General features: G+C 41.2%; 1 protein-coding gene across 3 annotated transcripts; it reads left to right on the top strand.

The window, feature by feature from the left end:
• Positions 1-1,375: 1,375 nt before the first annotated feature.
• On the top strand, positions 1,376-19,138 carry LOC131360818 (CREB-regulated transcription coactivator 1-like). 3 transcript variants are annotated; one of them, XM_058401600.1, is made up of 12 exons: positions 1,376-1,534; positions 2,344-2,460; positions 4,410-4,537; positions 9,217-9,276; positions 9,368-9,462; positions 9,549-9,654; positions 10,035-10,392; positions 11,579-11,791; positions 12,007-12,093; positions 16,529-16,615; positions 16,814-17,000; positions 17,477-19,138. In XM_058401600.1, exons 1-12 carry the CDS (start codon positions 1,409-1,411, stop codon positions 17,686-17,688), a joined length of 1,776 nt encoding a protein of 591 aa, XP_058257583.1. In that variant the 5' UTR covers positions 1,376-1,408; the 3' UTR covers positions 17,689-19,138. The 3 variants fall into 3 exon arrangements, with proteins under 3 accessions (XP_058257583.1, XP_058257584.1, XP_058257585.1); XM_058401601.1 differs by lacking the exon at positions 12,007-12,093; XM_058401602.1 differs by lacking the exons at positions 12,007-12,093; positions 16,529-16,615.
• Positions 19,139-21,178: the final 2,040 nt, after the last annotated feature.

Here is a 21,178-nt window from a genome sequence, read left to right as displayed (position 1 = left end):
CTGTATTCCTACACTAGTAATTCTAATAATACTTTCATAAATGTTATTTGTGACTTTACTATGCAGCAGATGGATTTGGCTCATTTCTTATTCCGGCTTCTGTTTACATTTTTCTGGCCCAGAAATAAGCTCAGCTCTGAGATTGGCCGGATCAGCACAGCTCAGCTGCTTTTCCTTACAAGGCAATTCAATAGAAACCTCAATCACAAGCATGTTTATGCAATTTAACAGGAAAGGGGATTTTGTAGAAGAATATTACACTAATCAAAAACCCAGATTTCAAAAGATGTTCTCCTCCCACGTCTGCATTGGTTTCCTCTGGGTTCTCGGGTTTCCTCCCAGTATGCAGATTCTCTTTAAAGGTGTAAAGAGATGCGTTCAGGTGGACTGGTGTACCATACAAGGTTTATTCCCACCCCGTCAGTCAACTTTGTTGGTTGGTTCTAGACTCTATGGCAAGGGCTGTCCATTCTTATCCACAAAGGGCCAGTGTGGGTGCAGGTTTTCATTCCAACCAAGCGGGAGCCACGCCTGAATCCACCTGTTTGTCTTAGCTTTTGTCTTGTCTTGGCACTGTGGCTTCTGCTCGGTTGGAATGAAAACCTGCACCCGTGCCGGCCCTTTGCAGATAAAATCGGACACCCCTGCTCTGTGGTCACCTATGGTAGAAAATGGAGTATGAGGTTTTATAGGAAATTTGTGTGAATCAAGATGTAAACACTTAATAATTTCTCATTAATTATCGTAATAACATATTCGAATTGAGTGTTTTTTAGTAAATATACACCCGATCAGGCATAACATTGTGAGCAGTGACCGGTGAAGTGAATGAGACCGATGATCTCATAATGGCACCTGTTAGTGGGTGGGATATGTTAGACAGCAAGTGAACACTTTGTCCTCAAAGTTGATGTGTTAGAAGCAGGAAAAATGGACAAGCGTAAGGATTTGAAGAAATGTGATGGCTAGACCACTGGATCAGAGCATCTCCAAAACTCCAGCCCTTGTGGGGTGTTCCTGGTCTGCAGTGGTCAGTATCTATCAAAAGTCCTGTACGTACCCATGGAGGCCGCTTAAACCTTTTACCTTATCTTGGTACCAGATACCTCAGCTATTTCATGGATCTAGTGGAGTCCATGCCTCGACGGATCAGGGCTGTTCTGCCAACACAATATTAGGCAGGTGATATTTCAGTTCTATTATTTAGAATAACCGCATACATTAGTTTACAGTCCGTGATTACTCTATAGGGCTCAAGAGAGTTGGTGTAAATGAATGATTTAGACTACATTTGTGGCACGTTTGATGAGCGCCTGGACTTCAAAGCCCAAAATCCTCCGCGCGGTGACGAGGCGACGGCGCCGCTCACGTCTGGCGCAAAAGGGTCTGTTTTGGAGAAGAACGGAAGATGGCGACCTCAAACAATCCGCGGAAATTCAGCGAGAAGATCGCGCTGCACAACCAAAAGCAGGCGGAGGAGACGGCGGCGTTTGAAGAAGTCATGAAAGACCTGAGCATTACTCGAGCCGCGCGGGTACGTGCCGAGGTTTTCCTCGCGACGGGTCGTGATTTTTTTCAGGCGCATCTCCCGGTTAGACCGACTAGCTGCTGCTGCTGCGCTAGCAGCTTCTGGCCATCACGGGGCTGGAGCGTAATAACAACACGATTCCGCGACCTTTCCGCTCGATTTCGCGTGCACGACAAACCACAACGGAGCGCGTGCTGCGTGTGTTGTGTTGTGTTGTGTTGTGTTGTGTCGTGTCGTGTCGTGTCGTGTTGTTTGTTTTGTTTGTTTTGTTCATTTAGCTACCGAACGCGTTAAAATCGGTGAAATGCGCGGACGCGGAGTTACGTACGGATGCGGACGAACGAGACAAAATGGGCTACAGATGTGCTGCACATCTGCACCGCCGCTGCTACTTCTAGCACGCGCCCTCGCGCACGCTTAAAATACTCAAATAATATTCAAATGATTTATTATTATTACTATTATTTATTTATTTGTTTGTTTATTTACAGACACGAGAAGACGCGTCCTATTTGTCTTTGCCTAGATATGCGTTGTTAGTCTCACGGATCTTATTCTGCTTTCTCATTCTTAAACTTTGCCAAAAAACAAAAAAAAATCCAGACTGCCTTTATTTCATGCACATCATAGTGATTTGTAAAAGAGGGGGGGGTGGCATAAATGGGCAAAACACCACTGATCTGCTTTCCTCACTATGCATCTGATTGTTTTGACTCCTTAACCATGGATGTTATTTGAGTTCAGTTTTTGTTTCATTCATGCATTCATGCTGTCATTCACTCTGGCACTCATTCATGCGCTTTTATTTTGCACAGCTGCAGTTACAGAAGACCCAGTATTTGCAACTGGGCCAGAATCGTGCTCAGGGCTATGGAGGTTCACTGCCCAATGTCAATCAGATTGGAAATAGCAACACTGACCTGCCTTTTCAGGTGAGCCATTAGACATTGTATCGGATGCAAAAAGTCTTTTTCTTCTTTCTTTTTGTTGCTGTTTACGTCGATTCCTGATAGGGCTGTTTTTGACGCTTTGAAACTTTCACGGTGTAGTCTAAAAATATCACAGTATTCCCAGTGTCATGGTATGTGGTAATAACCATTCAAGTCGGTGTTGTAAGCAAACACTTGGTACAAAAATCCCTTGTGTATGTATACACTACAACCTAAAGATCAAGATCGAGCTCTTCCTCTTACGTCATGCTTAATTAATCTTGACTTAAGGATCGTTTCATTTGGAATAAGAGATAAGAGAAGCGTACATCACAGAGATGACTGTCTTCACGGTATATGCATGTTTGTCTCACATGCTAAACCTCTGACCCTTACTCTAAACACGGTTTGGACTTCCTCGTTAGTAGGTCACATGACCGTAACAGGTTTGTGTGTCACGGCTTTACTTTCTATAGCGTGTTAAATTAACTTAAGCATCGCTTCTCCTTTTAAACGTCCTTCCAGATGCATATATTTTACTATTCTGTATAGTAATAGATAAGAGTGCTCACTGGAATATTTACATAGCGAAGGAAAAAGTTCAAAACCTCTTTCGTCTCAGTATATAAGACAAAAGCCTTTTTGGGACTTTTCTATAAAACATAGTTAATTTAGGTTTATTTATAGATGAACACGTGTGTGGCTGCAAGGAAAAGTAGTTCACTAAAAAGCGATAATAAAATGGATTTTTCAACATAAACAATGAATTCAATCAAACAAACTAATCCTGACACTGTAGCAAGCCTAGTTTCCATCCTGGATATAATTAATGTGACAATACACCAATCAGGCATAACATTATGACCACCTGCCTAATATCGGTGTTGGTTCCCCTTTTGACACCAAAACAGCCCTTACCCATCCTGCACTGTGTATTCTGACCCCTTTTTATCAGAACCAGCATTAACTTCTTCAGCAATGTGAACAAATTGGATCACACGGGCCAGCCTTCACTCCCCACCGTGCATTGATGAGCCTTGACTGCCCATGACCCTGTCCCCGGTTCACCACTGTTCCTTCCTTGGACCACTTTTGATAGATACTGACCACTGCAGACCGGGAACACCCCACAAGAGCTGCAGTTTTGGAGATGCTCTGATCCAGTGGTCTAGCCATCACAATTTGGCCCTTCGTCAAACTCAAAGCTCAAATCCTTACACTTGTCCATTTTTCCTGCTTCTAACACATCAACTTTGAGGACAAAATGTTCAGGTGCTGCCTAATATATCCCACCCACTAACAGGTGCCATGATGAGGAAATCATCAGTCTTATTCACCTCAGGTGCTCATAATGTTATGCCTGATCAGTACCTGATATTTATCTAATCTGTGTGAATCAGTTAAACTGTTAATCCAAACCAAACTGAAGTCTTTCTGCACTTATTCCCTTATTATGCACTTATTTTAAACACGTCGTCCCCTCTCTAGCGCTTCCTCATTTGAATATTAGGCTCTCACGTTGCCTGCATCATCCATCTATTACTTTTTATGGCCGGCTACCCATTTAAAAGCGCAGTACACCATATATTAGGCTCGCATTCCTTCCCTCCAATAATGCCATATAGCAGAGGATGAGAAAGTTGAGAACTGGGCAAGTCAGTGGATCTGCGTATCATTATTGTTCAGACGTGTGGGGGTGTCATCAGTGCCTTTGACATTGCTTTTCATTTCTGAAACATTAGCAAGAGACTACGGACGAAAAACTGCGTGATGGTGTCATTGCTTTTATGCTTTCATAATGCTGGTTCACGCTCCACTAAAACGCTGCACAGTGGGGGTGGTGGTGGTGGGGGGAGGTTTCGGCTTGAGCCCAAAAAAGTTGAATTGTGTATGTTTTGTAGATGTGTTGCTAATGAAGATAGATTTCTTTAACTTATCAGATTCCTTTGCAGACTACAGTTTTGGATACTAGTCGAACCACTCGGCACCACGGCTTGGTGGACCGTGTGTATCGGGACAGAAATCGGATCACTTCCCCTCATCGCAGGCCTCTCTCGGTGGATAAACACGGGCGTCAGATATCCTTTTCTTATTATTGCGGCAAAATCGCAGGGCTTACCGTTTCTCTCTCTCTCTCTCTCTCTTAATGCAATAGTGTTTGATTTGTCTGATTTTATGAAAAAAATCTTTTTTGAAATCCGATGAGATGATCCATAATCTTAGCGGTCAATCAGTGAAGTCAGAAGATCAGGGTTAGGGATGTTATTTGTGGAAATGAACAGGGCAGTGCAGTTAATATTCAATCTACACTGTGTTGCCAAAAGTTTTGGGACACCCTGCAAATCATTGAATTCAGGGGTTGGGCTCGGTCCCTTAGTTCCAGTAAAAGGAACTCTTAATGCTTCAGCTTCATACCAAGACATTTTGGACAATTTCATGCTCCCATCTTTGTGGGAACAGAGCGGAGACTGTGAGCCAGGTCAAAACTGGAATGTCTGCCTTTACATGCACATGAAAAGTATCGTGTCCTGTGTTCTTTTGTGTTGTCTTTATTGTATTTATTGTCTTTTTGCACTGTCTTGTCTATGCTCTGTTTGCACCTAGCTGCACACTGTGCACTTTACGTGGCTAAGACAAACTTCTGTCCTATCTCTGTGGTGTTGTTTGTTGTTTTGTGTTGAACTTGTTGTTGTATGTTTATGTAGCACCAAGTCCTGGAGAAACGTTGTTTCATTTCACTATGTACTAAGCCAGCTATATGTGGTTGAAATGACAATAAAGCTTCTTGAATCTTGAATCTTGAATGTAATATGGAGTTGTCCCGCCCTTTGCATCTATAACAGCTTCAACTCTTCTGGGAAGGCTTTCCACAAGGTTTAGGAGTGTGTTTATGGGAATTTTTGACCATTCCTCTAGAAGCACATTTGTGAGGTCAGGCACTGATGTTGGATGAGAAGGTCTGGCTCACAGTGTCCACTCTAATTCATCCCAAAGGTGTTCACTGGGGTTGAGGTCAGGACTCTGTGCAGGACAGTCAAGTTCCTCCACACCAAACTCACTCATCCATGTGTTTATGGACCTTGCTTTGGTCACTGGTGTGCAGTCATGTTGGAACAGGAAGGGGTCATCCCCAAACTGTTCCCACAAAGAGCATGAAATTGTCCAAAATGTCTTGGTATGAAGCTGAAGCATTAAGAGTTCCTTTCACTGGAACTAAGGGGCCGAGTCCAACCCCTGAAAAACAACACCTGAATTCAATGATTTGGAGGGGTGTCCCAAAACTGGGACAATATAGAGTATTCAATGGGAAGAAGCTCTACACAAGTACCGTGTTGATTGCGTCCATAGATTAAAGGTTACATGCCTCTCTGCTACTCTATCACATGAGAATTGCAGTTGTGCTGCGAAGATGAACTGCAAATACCGTTCATGAGTCATGTTTTAAATCTAACAGTAAATGGCGTCTCTACGGTTATTAACAGCTCAATTAGTGCCTCGGATGATGCTGTTGTTCCATACGTTCTATTAGAAATCTTCACAGTAAGCTCATCAATCCAAACACAGTGCACAGCGTCATATTAACTGATTTATCATATGTACTGCATAAAAGTGGAATTATATAAACAGTTGCTTGTTCGTTGATGTAAGAATGTAGTTGATACGTAGTTTTAATGAGGTCTTGTGTGAGTTTAGCATGCAACCCCGCCCACCTCATCAGCCAATAGCAGCGCTGTTGAGGAAGCAGAAGAATTCCACAGTAAAAGTCCTCTCATCCATTTTCTGAATACGTTTTAGAAGTAAGAGATCAGTCTTTGTGAATACAGATGTAGTGTCATGTAGCTTGGCAGCGTGTAGCAGTGCCACCTCATCACTTCTGAGTCCTGGGTTTGTTCTGGTTTCCTTCTGGTAGGTTGATTGGCCCTAAAAGTGAATTAATGAGTGAAGGTCTGTGTGTCTGTGGGTTACCATGTGTCTGTCTGTATGTGTCTGTGTGTTACTGTGTGTGCAAAAATCTCTTGTTTTTGACACTTTGAAACTTTCATGGTGTAGTCTAAAAATATCACAGTATTCCCAGTGTCATGGTATGTGGTAATAACCATTCAAGTCGGTGTTGTAAGCAAACACTTGGTACAAAAATCCCTTGTGTATGTATACACTACAACCTAAAGATCAAGATTGAGCTCTTCCTCTTACGTCATGCTTAATTAATCTTGACTTAAGGATCGTTTCACGTGGAATAAGAGATCTCTGCGTACATCACAGAGATGACTGTCTTCACGGTATATGCATGCTTGTCTCACATGCTAAACCTCTGACCCTTACTCTAAACACGGTTTGGACTTCCTCGTTAGTAGGTCACGTGACCGTAACAGGTTTGTGTGTCACGGCTTTACTTTCTATAGCGTGTTAAATTAACTTAAGCATCGCTTCTCCTTTTAAACGTCCTTCCAGATGCATATATTTTACTATTCTGTATAGTAATAGATAAGAGTGCTCACTGGAATATTTACATAGCGAAGGAAAAAGTTCAAAACCTCTTTCGTCTCAGTATATAAGACAAAAGTCTTTTTGGGACTTTTCTATAAAACATAGTTAATTTAGGTTTATTTATAGATGAACACGTGTGTGGCTGCAAGGAAAAGTAGTTCACTAAAAAGTGATAATAAAATGGATTTTTCAACATAAACAATGAATTCAATCAAACAAACTAATCCTGACACTGTAGCAAGCCTAGTTTCCATCCTGGATATAATTAATGTGCCAATACACCAATCAGGCATAACATTATGACCACCTGCCTAATATTGCGCTGTGTGTGTATATGTGTCTGTGTATATGTGTTGGTGCTCTGCGTGTGTGTGTATATGTGTTATTGCTGTGTGTTGGTGCTCTGTGTGTGTGTGTATTGATGCTGTCTGTGTGTGTTGGTGCTCTTCATGTGTGTATGTGTGCGTATTGCTGCTGTGTGTGTATTGGTGCTGTGTATGTATGAGTGTGTGTATTGGTGCTGTGTATATGTGTGTGTGTGTGTATGTGTGTATATTGCTGCTGTGTGTGTATTGGTGCTGTGTATGTGTATGTGTGTGTGTGTATTGGTGCTGTGTGTGTGTGTGTGTGTGTGTGTGTTGGTGCTGTGTGTGTGTGTGTGTATTGTTGTGTGTGTGTATTGGTGCTGTGTGTGTGTGTGTGTATTGGTGCTGTGTGTGTGTGTGTGTATTGGTGCTGTGTGTGTGTGTGTGTATTGGTGCTGTGTGTGTGTGTATTGGTGCTGTGTGTGTGTGTGTGTGTATTGGTGCTGTGTGTGTGTGTGTGTATTGGTGCTGTGTGTGTGTGTATTGGTGCTGTGTGTGTGTGTGTGTGTGTATTGGTGCTGTGTGTGTATGTATATGAGTGTCTGTATTGGTGCTGTGTGTGTGTGTGTGTGTGTGTGTGTGTATGTATATGAGTGTCTGTATTGGTGCTGTGTGTGTGTGTGTATGTATATGAGTGTGTGTATTGGTGCTGTGTGTGTGTGTATGTATATGAGTGTCTGTATTGGTGCTGTGTGTGTGTGTGTGTGCATTGGTGCTGTGTGTGTGTGTGTGTGTGTGTGTGTATGTATATGAGTGTCTATATTGGTGCTGTGTGTGTGTGTGTGTGTGTGTGTGTATGTATATGAGTGTGTGTATTGGTGCTGTGTGTGTGTGTGTATGTATATGAGTGTGTGTATTGGTGCTGTGTGTGTATTGGTGCTCTGTGTGTGTGTGTGTGTATTGGTGCTGTGTAATGGACTGGCATCTCATCCAGGTTTGAGTTTTCCTGGGGGTCACCAGTACTCTGACCAGAATAAAGCGGTCAGTGAAGAGACCTGTGTGAAATGTGTGAAATTTGATCCGCAGCACATTTTCTTATTATAAGCGGCTGAATAATGAGCTGGGTCTGAAACGCCATGTTGACCCAGATTGACAGAGACATGAATACAGAAAACACAATCCCAGTATCATGATGACGTTGTGTGTTTTATTTCTGTTACTTTGGTCGTTATAGTTTCAGCTTCTAACATTCATTGTGAAATCACACTTCCAGGCAAAAATATATATTTACTTTTTTATTATTTATCAGTGAAAAGGGTAAACAAGTGCAGACTGAAGCAAGAGGAAACATTTGCAAAATAATGAAGTCTTCAGGGTTGAGTTGCAGAGGGCTTTTCTACATAAACATGGCAGCATTGTTCCGGTCACTTTTTAATGGCCTCCACAGATAATGGACTGCGTTTCAGGAAGCCGTGTCCAGTGCATTAACATAACTTCCTTCCTTCCTTCCTTCCTTCCTTCCTCCCTCCCTCCCTCCGCATCATTCCTTATGTCCCTTACTTGTGAATCAGTTTCTTCATCTTTCTAAAGGCATGTAAGTAAAAGCATAGCTGGACCTGTTTTTTTATATATATATATATAATCACATAATATATATATATATAATCACATATATATATATATATATAATATATGGGTGTGAAATCTGGCCTTCTTTCCCCTCTCTCCTTCTGTCAGTTAGTGCGATGCTAGCCAATCAGGGACATCTGTTCACGTAAACAGCATAAAACATTTACCACTCTCCACCACACGTTTACAAATCTGTCTGTTTTTCCATGTGTCTGAGTAATCAAGCGATAGCCCTCACCTTCCAAGATTAGTCGCCATCATGCTGACTTGTTTTAAACACATGCCAGAAACGTCGGGTGATGTGGCGAAACGTTCTCCTTAACACAGAGACTCACATCGACAGCTGTCCTTATGGCTCAGTGTATCTGTCACCTCCCCCGGACACCAGCTGGAGGAGGTAAGCCCCGGTCAGCTATCGAGGATGATAGACTTTTATCAAACGTATTCAGCTTCAGCGTAAACGTAATCATACATTTCTGCTCATTCAGGACCAATTCTGACTCTGCGCTGCATCAGAGTGCCATGAATCCCGCTCAGCAAGACACGTTTGTTGGAGGATCTCAAGAACTGCAGCCAAAACGAGGTAAACCTGCTAAAAGTCTAACAGGAGACTTACTTCCTTTTGCTAGGTGAAGGAACCTCACTTGTTTCTTTTTGTCTCCGTTCTAGTCGTCTTGCTCACACCCCCAGATACAGAGGAGGCCGAAACGGAAATGGAAAAAGACGATCAGAAGGCAGCACTACATCCTAAATCACATGATGTTCCAGGGATTAAGTGAGTTATTGCAAAGGATTATTTCTCACCGAAGTATTAAAGTCACATGCCCTGTGTAACAGTTCCTCCAGGATTTCACAATCAGAAGTGAACGAAAATCAAGCTAGTTTCACTAGTTTATTCTAGGGAACTTGCAATTTTTCAGCAGATTTTCAGCATCGTAACTCACATACAGAGAAAATCCTATAAAGTCATTACATAGGTGTTTTCTCTTAAGTGGTAGTTTAAAAGAAGAATCCTGTGCAATTCACGTTTTCAGTTTTCTGCAAAAAAAAAAGCACAAAAAACATTTTGTGCACAAAAAAACCTTCTGGAGTGATTGATATGTTTTCCCTGTTTTAATATTTCACTTCATGAGCTTATGTGTGCCGTATTTCTAGCATATTCCCATCCCCTGATCAAGAAGTCAACGCCACGTTGATGCCAGCCGCACACAGCACAGGTGGTTCCTTGCCCGACCTTACCAACATCCAGTTCCCACCTCCTCTGCCCACTCCTCTGGACCCGGATGACCCCGTGACCTTTCCGGCCCCCAGCACATCCAGCAGCACGGGCAATCTGAGCACCAACCTCACCCACCTGGGCATCAGCGCCGCCAGCCATGTGGCACCCTCCACCCCTTCACCTGCCGGCACTGCCCTCACGCTCAACATCGATGCCCAGCAGCAGCAGCCGTGTCCACAGCAGCTCTCACCTACTCTCTCTCCAACCCTCTCACCACAGATGCCCATTTCTCAGGTTATCACTGATATCCTAATATATTTTTATTATTATTTTTTTAAATAATAACAAACTGCCTGGATTTTTTCTCTTTTAGTGTTTTTCTTTTTATATTTTTAATACATGAATTTTTTTTTTATATTTTTTATTTATATTAAATAATTATAATTGAATAAAATAGCATCTAACTACGAACATTAATACACATTATTATATTTTGCTGGCACCCGGCTAGAAAACTGATATGTCGTGACATGTATCATGTATCATACAACCTGGCAACCGTGATACGATATTTTTGTCAAATCGCCTCCCCCTACTTTTAATACACATATCCGGTATAATAATAGCTTGTAAATATTTCACCATACCAGGATATAGGTGGGTGTTTATCTGAAAAGTACTTGAATCCCAATTAATTGTGCTTTGTTAACTTAAAACAAATATTTGAGGACTGAAAGCTGTAATTCTTAGCGATTTGTATGCAGTCAGTCATACTGAATGGGTGGAGTAACGTTATGGATAAAGGCACCAATTTTATACCTCACAGGAGTGGACAGATCATGCGCTAGACGACCAGGCTGGTAAAAGCTCCAATGTGATGCCTGGTCCCATGTTATGACACGCTAATTACATGCATTAATACAGAGTGTAGGGAAATAAGTGAATAAGTGGGAGAGGCAACTTTACCTTTCACCGTGGGGTTTTTATCGCCTCCTGATAACGCCTCAGGTAATAAAGTTTTTTTGTGCTCCCTTAACAAAAAGGTAGACGGTTTTTGAAGAATATTTCGGCACATTTTGTTATTTGAGACTCAATGAAGAATTAAAGATGTGAGAAGAAGCATTTTGTGCAAGTATTATCCGTGTTCTGAATGGTCAAGCAGTTCCAAGAGTGATCCTAACCACACAGGGATGTTATGCGGTGTGTACTGGTGTTAACTTTTGACTTTTTTTTAAAGGAAAAAAGGGAAGCCAATTTCACCTGAAGCACCTTTAAATTGTTAGCTTACTAGCCAGCTAGTTGACGTGCTGTAAAGTGGGTGTGGCTTCTTTGGGATATTAATATTAATTAATTAGGTTTATAATCTCTAATTGGATTTGAAACACAAAAGGACATAATATTAAGGCATGTATGAACATACAACATGTCAGCTGTTCAAATATGAATGCAGAAAAACCTGAAAATCTGTACTCTTCCACAGCCGATTGCAATGGACAGCATGTCACTGGAGCAGCAGCTGTCGCAGTACTCGCTGCTCAGCCTGCTGAGCGATCTGCAGAAACAGCAGCAGACACTGCCGCAGAACATCCGCCTCATCCAGCTGCCGCCCATCGCCGTCAGCTCTGCCTCCAGCACGGCCCAGACCTCCTTGTCCAGCCAATCGCCAACGGCCACAAGCGCACCAGTCAGCACGGTTAGTGTGATCTGACCATAAACCTTATTAGAAACGATAAACCTTAAGCATGAGCACATGCAGTATTGGGAGGTTCTGATGATTTTATCAATGCATTTTTTAATGTTTTAATGAGAGAGTTGACGGCGTCAATCTGGAGCATCCTTGTTTCTGAGGTGCTTACGCATGTTATTGGACATGTGAAGTCATTCTGAAAAGCCTCTTGCTTTCAGCAGTATCGCAATCAGACTGGCTCTCCAGCCAACCAGTCTCCAACCTCGCCAGTCTCCAACCAGGGCTTCTCGCCTGGAGGCTCGCCTCAAGTAAGGGTGGAATCCCCTCTCACCATGTTTGCTTGTTGTGCTTTTGGCCGCTCATCAGTGTCGCAGCTCTCTCAGTGTTCTCCCTACCACACTCCTCTCTGTCCGCATCTAAACCTCATGCTCGTCGCTCCGATGACGCTGTGATTTTTTTATTTTTTATTTTATCTGTGCTATTTCTGTATCTTTTACTGTCACTGTTATGGGCAAAATGGATGCGTGGGTGATTGGCTTAATATGCTGCTACACTGCATGTCAGGATATATTTTTCTACTGGGTATGCTAGCAGCATATTAGTCAACTAGTCTGGGATATGAAGATGTTTCAGCTGTGTTGCTCTTTATAGATGTAATGCCAAATTCAATTTAACAGCATTATGTTCCCAGGGACAAAGTACTGGCTATTAGTGTCTATATATAGTGCTGGCAAAGGTTCATACCCAGGCTGTTCTAGTCTATGTTGTTCGTTGCTCTGTGTGTGTGTGTGTATATATTTATTTTTACCCCTGGTGCAGTGTTCCTGAGCCTGGTCCTGGAGTTAGCTAGCCTGCATATTTTAGAGCATTTGGTGTGAACTAATTGAGTCACTTGGATGTTTTGCTAAAACGGAGCACTGTTTGCATGAAATATTGGTAATGTGAAGGCTGTCATGTGGACCAAGAAGCAGCACTCAACCTGAAGCTACCTATAGGAGGTGGTGTGAGTTCCTGTGAATGTGAACGCAACTCATACTCTTGTTCAGGAAGTAAAGTAACCTTGGGCATGTGTTTTACCCGATCATTAGTTTCAGGGGAATGTTGTGAGACACCGAAGAGGTGAGGTGCCTTACTGCTCATAGTAACACCAAAATAATAATAATAACAATGATATGATGAGTTGCATTGTGTTCTCTATGTGCAAGTATGATGATGTAAGGTGAACATAACAGAAACAAACCCTTACTATGACATGGAAACGTACATAACCTAAACAAAACATGACTATGACACAAAAACCCTGAATAACATGGCGTCCAGCCTTACGGCACACACACAACGTTATGTTGAAAAAGTCAGCCTATATAAATATAATGACTGACCCTGACCAAGACAGCAGTACAAACATATATAAAGAAGCACATCAGGGGAAAACAAGGACAGGTGAGAAAGCGGGACAACTCATCAGGTAAGGGTGTGGCACCGCCCACCTTGGATTAACACAATGATAAATAAACCACTTGACAGGACTACCTAAGGGTCTGGCAAGGAACTGTCCCAGTAACTCCTGACACATGCCCAGTGTGATTTCCATTCTGTCTAGATTTAATTAATAAAAATCAGCAATTTTACTCCATTAAACCTAAATCGTTTGAATGAAAGAAAGCCGAAGTTTTGAGTTTTTACCTCCCCCTCAGGTTTCGGCAGTGTGTTCTGATTTAATTCAGTTCAGTTTGTTACTAGTGGGAACACAGATTTATGAATGGCTCCATCAGAAATGAAGCAAAAGAACCTTAATTTAGTTTTAGTAACTAAAACAAACACAAAATCTTATCTATTTTTATCAAAAGGTTAAAGACTGAAATGAAAAGCTGTTAATGTAATTAACTGTTAATTGACCAATATACAGTACAAATTGTACGTCATTTTATTTTGCTATTTTTTTTAATGGATGGATGAACATCAGGATGCAGGGATGTGGTAGCTTAGTGGTTAAGGTGTTGGCCTACTGAACAGAACGTTGTCAGTTCGAATCCCCCTTAACCCTTATTTGCTCCGTTGTATAAAATGAGTTAAGGGCGTTTGCCAAATGCCAGAAATGTAAAACATAAAAAGTTAAACTTGGTGTATCTTTCTTCTTTTCACTCATTAAAAATAGTTGGTCATGTCGGTCATCTGGAGCTACTTTTCTTTTCCAGTCATTGCAATGGATCTTAACCACTATCTAACTGCAAGCATGCTTTCATATAAACGTTTCCTAGTGGGTTTCATCATTCTGGGTGCTTGGGATAAAGCCGCAGTAAAAAATGCCTGTACACGTGTCTCATAATAGCGTCAGCGTTTATCTGAATGGACGTTTAAAATGTTCATGCCTTGTTTTTAGCTAAGTGATAAGATTGTATTTCAGAGAAGCAATTTCTTTTCCTTTAGGAAAGTTTCCTTTAGTGCTTTGCTTGCTCTAAGGGTGCTTTAACCTTACATTTTTTTTGTCTAGTCTTTGTTTTATTGCAGTGTCTATGCAAGATTGTCAGTATATGTCTCGTACATACCGGGAAAAAATGATCTGACTAACAGTAGTCCAGTTAATTCATTGATTAAAGTCGTCTTAAACTATAAGGTCATATTGGTGAGCTGTATTTTCTCTAACAAAAACCTAAACCATGCTAACATACTGCAGGACCAGGGTTCTGAACCACTGCACTACAGCATGTTATGTATGTCTCTCTCTCTCTCTCTCTCTCTCTCTCTCTATATATATATATATATAAATATATATATATATATATATATATATATATATATATAAAATACTGTAGTGAAAGAGAGAATAAAAATATAGCTTTAAATATTTTAGCTTTTAGGCTTATATCTGAGCACTAAGCTGTATCCTAGCGTAGCCTAGCATTTCAGTCACTGTTTGTGGTTGCTGTGTTTGAGGCTAAATTTCTGGCTTCGCCACACAACTTTAATTTAAAGGGAGTACAGTACCCCAACACCGTTTAGCAAATAGTCTGGTCTTTATTTACTCTTATATCCCTTCTAAAACTAACAATTTGTTTTGTGTGTGTTTTTCTGTTAGCTAGCCAGAATGGCTACGTAACAGATTTAGCCTTCAAGACCTCTCTTCAGAAAAACTCCCCCTCCCCCGCAAAAGACAAGCAGCAGCAGCACCTGAGAGCTAGAAATAAACATAAGCTTTGCTAAGAGCACAAGCGCTAATGTTGCTAGCTAACTTGTTGAGTAAGTTTTAATGTCACATGTTAGGAATATCATGATTTTTTAATTTTAGTAAATTTGAGTAAACTGAATGAGAGCAAGCTAGACATCAAGATGCCCTTTACATATTTCTTGTGTTTTGCTTACACCTTTCGGACTTCTGCTTTTTTTGCTGGTGTAAGCCAGAACTTTTGTTCAAACATGGACTTTGTCCGTCATTATCGTCGTATATGAAATCAAACGCTCTTAGCCCAAGACTTTTGTCCTAGATGACTTGCAGGCAAATCTGCCTTGTCGCAGAGGAGTTTCCTGATTAGATAAAAACAGCTGAAATTCACACAGGCATTTTTACAGGCAAGTTACTTGTTCAAGTGTTAATTTAATCACTTAAATCAGCAGCTTTATCTGTTGACATTTAACTGTTGTTGTTGTATGTTGACTGAGGTGTATGCTTTATCAGTGTTAAGCTATCGAAGGTTCTTGGAAGATTGTTTACCATCCACAAATCCGTTCCTTTTTCAAATCCAGTCACGATATTGGTATTGAACCTTGTGCAATTAAGAGAAGATGATGTAATGAAGTCAAGTTTTATCCAATGAGAACACTAGCCTAAACAGAGTCTATATATATATACATACTATGTTGCCAAAAGTTTTGGGACACCGCTCCAAATCATTGAATTCAGGGGTTGGGCTCGGCCCCTTAGTTCCAGTGAAAGGAACTCTTAATGCTTCAGCTTCATACCAAGACATTTTGGACATGTTGTGGGAACAGTTTGGGGATGACCCCTTCCTGCTCCAACATGACTGCACACCAGTGACCAAAGCAAGGTCCATAAAGACATGGATGAGTGAGTTTGGTGTGGAGGAACTTGACTGGCCTGCACAGAGTCCTGACCTCAACCCCATAGAACACCTTTGGGATGAATTAGAGTGGAGACTGTGAGCCAGACCTTCTCGTCCAACATCAGTGCCTGACCTCACAAATGCGCTTCTAGAGAGGAACGGTCAAAAATTCCCATAAACACACTGCTAAACCTTGTGGAAAGCCTTCCCAGAAGAGCTGAAGCTGTTATAGCTGCAAAGGGCAGGACAACTCCATATTACATTCATGTACAGGTAAAGGCAGATGTCCCAAAACTTTTGCCAATGTAGCGTATTTGTTAGTAAAAAACTATGCTAGAGGTCTTAGTTTGAAAACTGAATTCATAGCCACATCCGGAAGGATAATTTCAGTACCTGTTGCTGGAAACGAATTACATTTTTTGGTAATTTTTTTTGCTGTGGTTTTAAGTGTGGAGAGTAAACGATTCGCCAAGATGGTGTTGAGGATAAATCACTGCTTTTTTTTTTTTTTAATCTACCCGATGTCCTCAGCTCTTTTTGCGTGGATGTCTTGCTCTAGACATGGCGTGTGTCAGCATCTTGCACACTTGTCCTGCTGTGTACATAAACATTGTCACACCAACAGAAGCTGTCGCAGACTGACTGAGTGAAGTAATCGGGTTATCTCTTGCTATATTTGTAGCACATTCCAGTGGTGGGGAGTATTTTTGGAGATTCGTTCTACGAGCACCAGATGGCGTCCAGACAGACCAACGCTCTTTCCCATCAGGTGCCAGCTATTCAGTCCCTTCTTTAAATTCTTCCTGATGGACTTTTTTTTTGGTCTTTATTTGCTAGCACAGAGATTTGCTAACCGTTTCCCTTGACAGGTCATGGATTTAGTAGTACAGAACTGTACAGAAACTATGATGCTTCATATATTCATATTCATTGTTCTGTCATTTTAATACCTTCTCTTACTCTGTAGCTCGAGCAGTTCAACATGAACATGATTGAGAACCCGAGCAGTTCAAACAGCTTGTACAATCCCTGCTCCACGCTCAACTACACACAGGCAGCCATGATGGGTTTAACTGGGAGCCATGGCAGCTTGCAGGACACCCAGCAACTGGGCTACAGTAACCATGGCAACATTCCCAACATTATCCTAACAGGTATATGTTGTTTGTTTTTTTTATTGATTGATTGATTGGTTGTTTTTTTGTGTGTGGAAGTCCTAGGGAGCGCCTCAGGAGACGCATGACCCTGTTAACAGCAGTATTTTTGAAATAGGTCAGTTCATGCATGGAAAAGCCAGTGGGAAAAATCTCGCTGGTTAAAACATGTTTGTTATTAAAATGTAGAGAAATTAAGGCGAGGAACATTCACGTCTGCTTATTCTGATACACGTTTTGACACAAATTCAAAATTTACAGTCGTGTCATTGTCTATATATTATTCACTCCGGTCACTGTTATTAACGTCCACTACACTGCATACAGTTCTACCTAGTACGCTATCCCCTGCCAGCAACTCTGAGGAGCAGCGAATGATTTCTTGTATTCAAAACTGTCTTAATGAATGAATCTTTAATGCCTCGTTAGTTCATATGGTTTTTATTTTGTCTCTTTACGTTTCGAATGACTAAAAGTCACAGGCGAGTCGCCACCGAGTCTCTCCAAGGAGCTGACGAGCTCGCTGGCCGGCGTGGGCGATGTCAGCTTTGACGCGGACTCTCAGTTCCCGCTGGACGAGCTAAAGATCGACCCGCTGACCCTGGACGGGCTGCACATGCTTAACGACCCAGACATAGTGCTGGCCGACCCAGCCACCGAGGATACGTTCCGCATGGACCGCCTGTAAAACTGAAGAAAAAAAAAAAAGAAGACGACATAAAGAAGCTCTCTGACCAGGAGGAGGCTGAAGACTTGCTCATTGTGCAGCTGCATGGCCACCCGGTTTTATCATTGTGCCCGCGGCCCTCGCTGCCCCTCCCCCTCATGGCATCTACAATAGCATGCTGCCAACATCAATGCCAACGTCTGGGGAAAGGAGGCACTCGAGCACATAGGTGGACGTGGCACTGCTATATCCACGCTGGCTGGTTTCGTGAGGCGGCTAGTTCTGATCCACGTCCGTTGTGCAAGTGTCTCTATACCCCTCTTTAGGCCTACATGTTGAGTTGCTTTTTAATTAATTTATTTTTTTTTGTTTGTTTTCTTCGTTCAGTCTTTCTTGTTGGGTGACTTTCTCATGTCATTTCTTTATTCGGGGTGTGTGTGTGTTGAACCTTAATATTGAAACTCCTGACCAAGATAGCTTTCCCCTTCCTCCATAAATCGTTATTTTTACATACCTTTTACCTTCCACGTTTCCTCAACTACTTGTTTATTTACGTTACGTGTTTGTGTTTACGTTCGTATATTTTACAGATGAATTGTTTACGTAAAGATACCATGTGTCTCTTTAGACTGTGCGTTTTGTGTTTTGTGTTCAGATCTTTATATATTTAAATTATTTATTAAACCCTTTTATTTAACACTAAGGAGTACTACTCCCCCCCCATTCTACTTTTTACGGGTTAGGAAGAGCAGCGCCTTTGTGTGCTACTGTACGTACTTTATTAGCGCAAAAAAACTCTAACATCTTCAAACTAACAAAAAGCTAACATCTTCAACAAAAAAACAAAAAAGAAAAAGATCTGCTCTGCTTGTTTTCTCTCCATGAACATTTCTGCAGGTTTTAATCGCCAGTGTCAAAACTATTCTTCATATCAGTATTGTAGTGTTTAAAGAGCAACACACGTGTGCTCTCCTTGTCGCTTCTTTCTTCAGCTGCAAATTGAAATCGTTAGTGGCGTCTTTGACTTGTCCGTGGCGTTATAAAAGCCCGTCGTCTTGCAGGGCCCGAATGAAATGATTAAAAAGAAAAGAAAAAAAAAAAGAAGAAAGCTTCAGAAAGCTACTGAACTCATCACTGTGACCCGACCTGATTTTGCCTTACGAACAAAAACGAACAAAAAAAAAAAAAAAAGAAATGCTGTTTTTAAGCTGTCACTGCAACGACGAGTTTTTTAATCGTCCCGTCAATCTTTTATTCTCGTATCCTTAATGAGATCTGATCATGCACAATCAGTGGCAGTATTGTGTTTTTATAAATGCAGTTTTTCACTTAAGTACTGTATGGCATGTAGGTTATGTGTCGAGCTTAAATGGACGGATCTGAGCTGCTGGTTAAAAGTAAGGGGAGGGTACTGCTCCTTATTCATTGTGGTGTTTACAGCAACGTTGTTGTGTGTGTGTGTGTGTGTGTGTGTGTGAATATATATATATATATATATATATATATATATATATATATATATATATATATATATATATATATATATATATAAATATATAAATATATAAATAATTTGTGTATTTGTTTGTCTTGTCTGACATTCATGTGATCGAAACACATGTTGTGTTTGAAATGTTTCAAGGAATCACATCTTTATATTTATGTACACTATGGATTTCCAGGAAAACTGTTATTTTAGGTCACTTAATTCAGTTTAAGTGTTAGAAACCTGCTTTATGCAGCCTGGACATTAAAGCACTTGGGCTCTGCACTGGGCCAAACTACTTTTGGTACCAAAATCCTGGTGAACATAATGCCATCGATTGTTTGTGAACAATTTTATTGGTTTCAAACAAACAAACAAACAAAAAAAATCTTGTATTCAGTACGAATTTATTAACAGATCACCAAATTCATATCTATTTTTTTTTCGTGTTGTTGTTGTTGTTGTTGTTGTTGTTATAGCAACAGTGTGGTTATATCGGGTTAAATTAATTCAGCCAAGTGGCTTGATCTGTGTGATATATGCAATGCAGTCTGTGAGTAATTTAAACGGTGACACGTCGTTTTTCGGTTCATCGCGCTGGAAAGAACCTGTAAATTACTGCAAAAATATTCTCCGCACAAAAACAATCCCCCGACATTATTACACTACCACCACCATCATCACCAGCCTCGTCACAACTGAGGATTCAGTCTGTTGGACCTCCGTTGCACGTCTGCCACATGGCTGATTGGTTCATTGCAGAAACACTCAGGCACTTCCTATGAATTGCCCAGTAACTCTATATGCCTCTATATTTATATTATTTGACCTACAAACGTGGCCAGACGTCTGATCTCCGAGTCCCTCGTTGCACTGAGGACCTTTTCTGATCAAGTTAAATCCATGCTAAATCAGTTGACCGCATGGAGAAGCACTTTTTACTGCACTCAGTCACGTTATTAGCAAAGACATGCGAGACACACAAGCTTGAATCAGTATAACATGAGTTTAGTTAAGATGTCTTTGTCACATATACATTACTGCACAGTGAAATTCTTTCTTCGCATATCCCATCCTTAAGGGTTGGGGTCAGAGTGCAGGGTCAGTCATGATGCAGCACCTTTGGAGCAGGGAGGGTTGGGGGCCTTGCTCAAGGTCCCAACAGTGGCAGCTTGGTGGTGCTGGGGCTCAAACCCCAATCTTCCAGTCAACAACCTAGAGCCTAGACCACTCGAGCTACCACTGCCCCATACATACTGTATGTATCTGATGGAATTGTTATTATTCATCCTTGTAACAACTTACTTCGACGGTCCTCATGTTGATGGATGACAGCACGCTTTTAGCTTCATGTCACAGTCCATCTCTGTCCCTCTCTCAGCATTTAATAAGATGTAAAGGCCTCTTCACAGCTCTTCTACCTTAACTTAACGCACCAGGCCGTTCAGTCAGGTCTTCAGGGTCTAGTTCCTTTCAGTTAGAGCTTGCTCCTTCTCGTGGTTTTCTGTACATTCATCACTTTATTTCACTCAAATCACACAGAACTAATAATATAACTTCTCCTTTCTCTGCTTCATCTATATGTGTGTGGGTTTTTTTTTTTTGGGTTTTTTTTTGCAAACTACAGGTTAAAGAATTGAAATGTCTTCTCTACATTTGTTTTACCTTGTGTACTTTTTTTTTGTCTATATGCATAATTATTTATAATTTGTTTAATTGCTCTGACCTTGGGTTTGGGAAAAGTGCTATTTATGGCACCTTTATATTCAGGGGTCCATTTAACTGTTAAAAAAAATTACAAAATTCATAGACTTACACAGTACAATGATTAATTTCCAACACCAATGGATCGCATTTTTATGACATTTTTTTTTAAATCCAGGCGTACTGGGGAACGACAGGTTTCTAACATGGTCAAAAAATTAGAAACCCGTATGACCCTTCTGGTTATCCTTTTTAACAGACCTAACTTTGAGAAGTGTTTCTCTGTTTACCAACGAGGATTAAAAGAACCGCTGTCCCTCG

The sequence above is a fragment of the Hemibagrus wyckioides genome, linkage group LG10 (genome assembly GCF_019097595.1).
Source record: "Hemibagrus wyckioides isolate EC202008001 linkage group LG10, SWU_Hwy_1.0, whole genome shotgun sequence".
Lineage (NCBI taxonomy): Eukaryota > Metazoa > Chordata > Actinopteri > Siluriformes > Bagridae > Hemibagrus > Hemibagrus wyckioides.
Note: the sequence above shows the minus strand (reverse complement) of the source record. Positions and strands in the feature narration are given on the sequence as shown.